General features: G+C 40.7%; 1 protein-coding gene across 1 annotated transcript; it reads right to left on the bottom strand.

Moving 5' to 3' along the window:
• Positions 1-3,224: 3,224 nt before the first annotated feature.
• LOC311140785 (E3 ubiquitin-protein ligase TRIM39-like) lies at positions 3,225-5,732 on the bottom strand. The gene is made up of 2 exons (XM_084176007.1): positions 5,577-5,732; positions 3,225-5,406 (listed from the first exon to the last, which is right to left on the bottom strand). The coding sequence occupies exon 2, from the start codon at positions 5,402-5,404 to the stop codon at positions 3,755-3,757; it is 1,650 nt and encodes a 549-aa protein (XP_084032133.1). The 5' UTR covers positions 5,405-5,406; positions 5,577-5,732; the 3' UTR covers positions 3,225-3,754.
• Positions 5,733-6,468: the final 736 nt, after the last annotated feature.

Raw genomic sequence — 6,468 nt, 5'->3', positions numbered from 1 at the left:
TCAAACTAGCAAGGGCAATGATCACAAGTCAGTCATAACGTGGCTAATAGGCTAGCGTATCTATTTATGTAGTAAGCTAAAAACACAGAGCCTAACGTTAGCTAGATAGCTGCTAGGAGGATGTCATGTCATGTCATTGGAGGAGTGGAGGAGTGGATGAGTGACTGACTTTTTCACTTCATATCGTTTTTCTGTGGCTATACACAACTAGAGATTCAGGTGTCATTTGGTTAGCTAGCAAGGACTTGAACGACTGTTATCCAGTTAGCATATCTCTTGCGTTTGCAAATTCACTCTGGCTATCTACTCCGATTTCAGAGTCTGTGTGCCAGAGCGCAGAATAACTGATGGATTTAGGAAAGCGGGACACCCGCTGAATATGAACGGTTTCAGTAAACATAGGCAAAACATTTTTTATAGTTAGTCACAAACGCTTTAGTTAACATGTAAACAGCTCTGCTAGGGCAAGTAAAATGGTTGGAGTGAGGTGTTATCTCATTTGTGAGTGGAAGTAACTAGCTAGCAAGCTAGCCAACTTTAGCCAGTTAGCTTGGGTGCTTGGTTGGGACAGGCATGCAGTGGCAGGCAAGCTGCAGAAGGAGGAGTAGACTACAATTCTCCATCGTTTATCAGTGCAATTTTGAAGGCCAACTAGCTGAAACAATTTGAGAGGGTTTATCTCATGTTCCTTCGTTAGATTTTAGCTCATCTTGCTCTGGCTAGCATTAGTTGTTGATCTTGTTGTTGTTGATGTGCATAATTTAGGGAGAGAGACCCTACCTTTTCATGGTTGTTTGATAAATAGGACTGTAAAGTTCCCAAATGTAAGAGGACTCCGGTGGTATTGACATATTTGCAGAAATCCATTCAGGTGTATTTTGTGGCTTTTGGTGAATGCGTTCGAATGATCTAAAGTCACGCTGTTGCAACTGCCTATAAATGCACTGTCCAGTTCAAAGTGAATGATGGCAGGCCTGTGTGGCAAATGGTTTGTTTACATAAAGACCTACTGTAGATCTGATTGGCTATGGCGCACCGGTCTGCGTAGACTCCGGTCCTGGACGAGACATATGTTTTTATTAGGTTTTATTTACTGCAGTGTCTATTAATTGTCCGAACGCACGGCAGCTTTCCCACTCTATATTGCTATAGAATTTTCACAAAAGCCTTAATATACGTAATTCCCAAACATTCTAAGAATTTATGAAAACGTGAAAATGCACCATATCTAAGTGCCCGCTTGTCAGAAAATGAATTTAAAAGTGTCATATACTTCCTGGGGGTGTATATGAACAGATTGTAATACGATTTCATGTTGCTAAAATGCTGTCAGTTCCACATTAAGGTTGGAACCAACATGCAGTACCTCCAGCAGGCAGAGCGGCAAGAACCATTCGTCCGCGAGCTCAGGGTGAAGCTACACTATTCACAGCCCTGTGTAATGTTCAATGTGATTGCATTGCTGGACTTTTTGAAATTTAATGTATTTGTATTGTTTAAAAAAAGTACAAATAAAAGGTAATGTATGGTTTAAACATGTCTTTAATGTTTATTTGTTTTAGCTGTTAGTGATAATTCCCTAAGTGTTAATCCATTTGTTTTTACATCATTAAGCCTTTATTCATGTGTTGTGAATGACCAAAGGTGTCTGACTTCATAGTAAGTACAGTGTCATATGATATAAGGCATTTATGTATGTGTTATAAATGACCAAAGGGGTCTGACTTTAAATTAAGTACAGTGTCATGCAATATAGAGTCTTTATGGATGTGTTATCAATGACCGAAAGTGTCTCACTTCAAACTAAGTATTATAGGATATAGCATAAAGTGTCAATAAATAGGTTATTAACGTTCTGCTGATTTATGAAGGTTCTCTCATGATCCACAGGTTACTGTAGGTTGTGAGAGATATCTAAATGGTTTGATGGACCTGGAAAGCTTGTATTTGCATGTGTGTGGGTCAGAACCAAGATATAAATAAATAATAAATTGTCATTTAGCAGACGCTCTTATCCAGAGCGACTTACAGGAGCAATTAGGGTTAAGTGCCTTGCTCAAGGGCACATCGACAGATTTTTCACCTAGTCGGCTCGGGGATTAGAACCAGCGACCTTTCGGTTACTGGCACAACGCTCTTAACCACTAAGCTACCTGCCGCCCATAGATGATTTGGAGTAGCCCAACCTGAGACTACCACAGCAGGTATTCCTCTTCTGTTCCCATGCTGGAGACCAGGGCTTGATTACAACCTGTTAACAATGGTGGCAACATTTTGTGGATGATCTTTCATCGGGGGAGTGGGTGAATGTGTCAAAGACCTGACTGGGCCCAGCACCGCGCGGTATGGCTCGTTTTTGTTGTGTGCATGTTTGTGGACTGAGGAACATATAACTTGGTTCCAGATGAAAGCCACTTTCAATTTATGTTGGGGACTTTCATCAAGGTAAGTGTTTCTTGGTGTAATGTTGTCCTCAGGCTATTGCACACACAGCACATGTAAGCCTGGGATATCATCTATTGAAAGTTGACCTTAGCGGGAGTGACCATAAAATTCTATAGGAGTGACCTGAGTAAAGTATTTGTCATTGCCACTAGTTAACAAAGTCAAAAAGTCATAATTATGGCTAAACCCTGCCCAATTCCACAATTTATCTAATTAAAATGTGATTTTAAACCTAACCCTAACTAATGATGGCCAAGTTTGATACGTTGGTCCACCAGACCTTCCGAGCATTTGGGCGGAAGTGTCTGGGAATGACTTCACTTTAGAGCGTATGCCACCCTCAGTGGTGTAAAGTACTTAAGTAAAAATACTTTAAAGTACTACTTAAGTAGTTTTTTTGGGGTATCTGTACTTTACTATTTATATTTTTGCCAACTTTAACTTCACTACATTCCTAAAGAAAGTAATGTACTTTTTACTCCGTAGATTTTCCCTGACACCCAAAAGTACTCGTTACATTTTGATAGGAAAATGATCCAATTCACACACTTATCAAGAGAACATCCCTGGTCATCTCTACTGCCTCTGATCTGGCAGACTCATTAAACACAAATGCTTCATTTGTAAATTATGTCTGAGTGTTGGAACGTACCCCTGGCTATCCGTCAATAAAAAATAAAATAAAATTGTGCCGTCTGGTTTGCTTCATATAAGGAATTTGAAATGATTTATACTTTTACTTTTGATACATTAAGTATATTTAAAATCAAATACTTTTAGACTTTTACTCAAGTAGTATTTTACTGGGTGACTTTCACTTTTACTTGAGTCATTTTCTATTAAGGTATCTTTACTTTTACTCAAGTATGACAATTGAGTACTTTTTCCACCACTGGCCTTCCTTCAGCACAACATGTCACCCTTTTATAAAGCACATGTTTATATCATATTCGACATAGTGGGTTATGTCACATTTGACATTGGTGTTTATTTTGCACTGTTATGCCACATTTATGAACCCTTTATAAAGCAGGACATATGGTCATACATGCTTTGTAACACATTTATGTAGTGCTTATGAAGGCATTTTGAAAGCTTTATGAAGCCTTTATAAGCTGAACGTCATTTAAAGTGGGACCAATTTGGTCAACATCATAGAATATTAACATTTGACATTGTAAAATCTTATCAATGACAGTATGCCAGCTTATTCTCTATTAAAATTAAACATATCAACAAATAAATATTGACAGGTTTCTTTATGACTTGTGACTTGCTTCCTTGTGACTGATTTCCCTGTTCACTAAACTCAGTCAGACTTGATGGGACAGATGATTAGTGGAGCTGAGTTATCACCAGAACGATTTGTGCCTGCAGAGAACAGTGGGTATAGTTTCGCAGTGAAGGTGCAGCCAGTGTAAGAGTAGATATGAGACCTGGCCTCCACATCATAAAAGGAGACCTCACCCTCCTCATAATCCACAAACACCCCCACCTTCTGGGGCTTCTCTCTCAGGGAGAGGGGGGCTCCATCAGCACCAGCAATATACTTCACATCCACCAGCCCCACAGTCCAGTATCCATTTACAAGACTCAGTGAATTATCCCCCATCCTGTTGATGGACTCTCTAGCCACTCCTAAAGCCCAGCGAGTCTTTTCTTTCAACTGTACCTCATAGTAGAAACTCCCAGAGGAGAAACCGTCCTTTCCTAAAAGACGGGGATTAAAACTAAACCTCTCTGGGTTAGCAGGGAGATTTAGCTTTATGTCGCCATATCTCACTTGTTTCCTGTCTTCAGACAGGATGAGATGAGGACATGCTGTATCAGGGTCCAGAGTCACATCCACTGCACACTGCTGCATCCTCTTCAGCTTGACTTTAGGAAACTTCTCCATCTCTTTATTGAGTGTCTCCTGCAGCTGAGACACAGTTCTCCTCACAGTCCCCACACCCAGACCGCTGTGAACACTGATATCAGACCAGGTCTTGGTTTGAGGAAGGGTGCAGATAGATGGGGAGCTCTGGAGGAGGAGTAGGAGGTGGTCTTCAATAAATGAGAGCTGCTCTATCTCAGTGCTTCTAGTCTTTAGCTCAGTGATTTCCTGCTCCAGCTCTTCAATTAACCTTTCAGCCCGCTTCTCTGCTGCATTCTGCTTCTTCTCAACCACCTCAATGAGCTCAGACTGGCTTCTCTCAATACAGCGCGCTAGAGCAGTGAAGATCTGCACACTGTCTACTATCTCTTTTTCTGCATCTCTCTTGCTGAGCTCTACTGCCTGTTCAATCTCCTTAACCTTCTGCAGTCTCTCCTGGATCATCTTCTGAACTTTACCCTTAGTCTTCCTCATCTGAGTCTTCCTCTCTCCATACTCTTCCTCTATGGGGACAGTCTTGTGGGTCTTGTGGTCTCCCTCAGTGCAAAACTGACACACACACGTCTGGTCCCTCTTACAGAACAGCTCCAGGGGTCTCTCATGCTTCTTACAAACCCGGTCTTCCAGGTTCTCCACAGGGTTGATCAGCTTGTGTTTCTTGAAAGACGCCAGTATCTGATGAGGCTCCAGGTGAGTCTCACAGTAAGAGGCCAGACACACCAGGCAGGACTTCAGGGCCTTGTGCTCCCCCTCAGTGCAGACATCACATGGTACTTCTCCAGATTTGACGAGGGTTGTTGTCTGGAATTGTCCTGGAGTGATGGGTGTGGCTTCAACTGGAGCCAACTTCTTGAGCTGAGCAGCCATTTCAGAAATGAAAGTGTTGACACGAAGCTCAGGTCTTCTGTCAAATTTCTCCTTACACATTGGACACTGGCACAGTTCAGTGCTGTCCCAGTATCCTCTGATACAGGCCTTGCAGTAGTTGTGTCCACATGGGATGGAGACTGGCTCAGTGAACACATCCAGACAGATAGAACACTGGAACTGCTCTTCAGACAGGACAATGCTGGAGGAAGCCATTGCTGGAAACAGACCAAATAACATAATGTTTGATAGTCTCTCTGAAATCAGTCATTCTATCTTTGAAAAAATAAATAATTATATTGTTTCATTTCTTAGTATGAACAATATAGCAATACACTGTTTTATGTCACACCATATCAGACAATCTCTCTACTATCTCTCTACTCACCTCAGCGTGTGTTGACTCTGTTCTTTCTCTTCCTCTGATCAGAAAAAGGCTCCAGTGACTGGAGACTACAGTAAGTAACAGTACAGCTGTATAGATAGATTCTTTAAAGTGTAGAAGTTCGATCCTGTTCATAACATTCAGGTTTTCATTTCAGCCAAGTGAAGTTCCTAAGCCCCTCCCTACCTATTGTTTACTGACTTCAGGGCTGATACTCTGCTCTTAAAGGAATAGAGTCCATATTTAACAGCTTGGCTCTCATTCAGGGGTGTATTCATTCCGCCAAACAGTTGCAAAACATTTTGTTCTGCAACTAAAACGAGAGTTTCTATTGGACAAATTCAGGTAGTTCCCTCCCCATTTCATTATGTTTGCTTACGTTTAAGAAAAGTTTTTCAACAGAATCGGTGGAATGAATACAACCCTGTTACTATTATATCGTTTCTATCTTGTGTATAACACACTACTTACTGTCTATATATGCTACAATAGTATATAAACATAGGTCTTATGAAATATAAATACATACTGTACTTACTGAGTGCAACATGATTTTACACAGACATTTATACATTGTGTATCAATCAAAAACGTACAGTATGTTCGTAAATTGTCTATATAAACAGCTCACAGTGAGTAAAACGTTACTGCTAATCATAACATGGTCTTCTTGAACACACATGGTCCTACTCAAGTTTAAAGTTGTATTAGTCATATGTACGGGATACACAAGGTATGCTTACTTGCAGGTTCCTTCTGGACAATACAACACCAATAAGAAATAATACAAGAGAAGAACACAAACATAAAGAAAATGGCTCAGTAGAATAGAATAATGTGTGTTTGTGTGTGTGAGTGTGTGTGTGTGTTTGTGTGTGTGTGTGAGAGTGTGAGA

Source organism: Coregonus lavaretus, assembly GCF_964263955.1.
Source record: "Coregonus lavaretus genome assembly, chromosome: 13".
Taxonomy (NCBI): Eukaryota; Metazoa; Chordata; class Actinopteri; order Salmoniformes; family Salmonidae; genus Coregonus; species Coregonus lavaretus.
This window is presented reverse-complemented; position numbering and strand designations above follow the sequence as displayed.

Coding starts and splice junctions, on each gene's coding strand:
- LOC311140785 (XM_084176007.1), bottom strand. CDS start 5,404: ATGGCTTCCTCCAGCATTGTCCTGTCTGAAGAGCAGTTCCAGTGTTCT.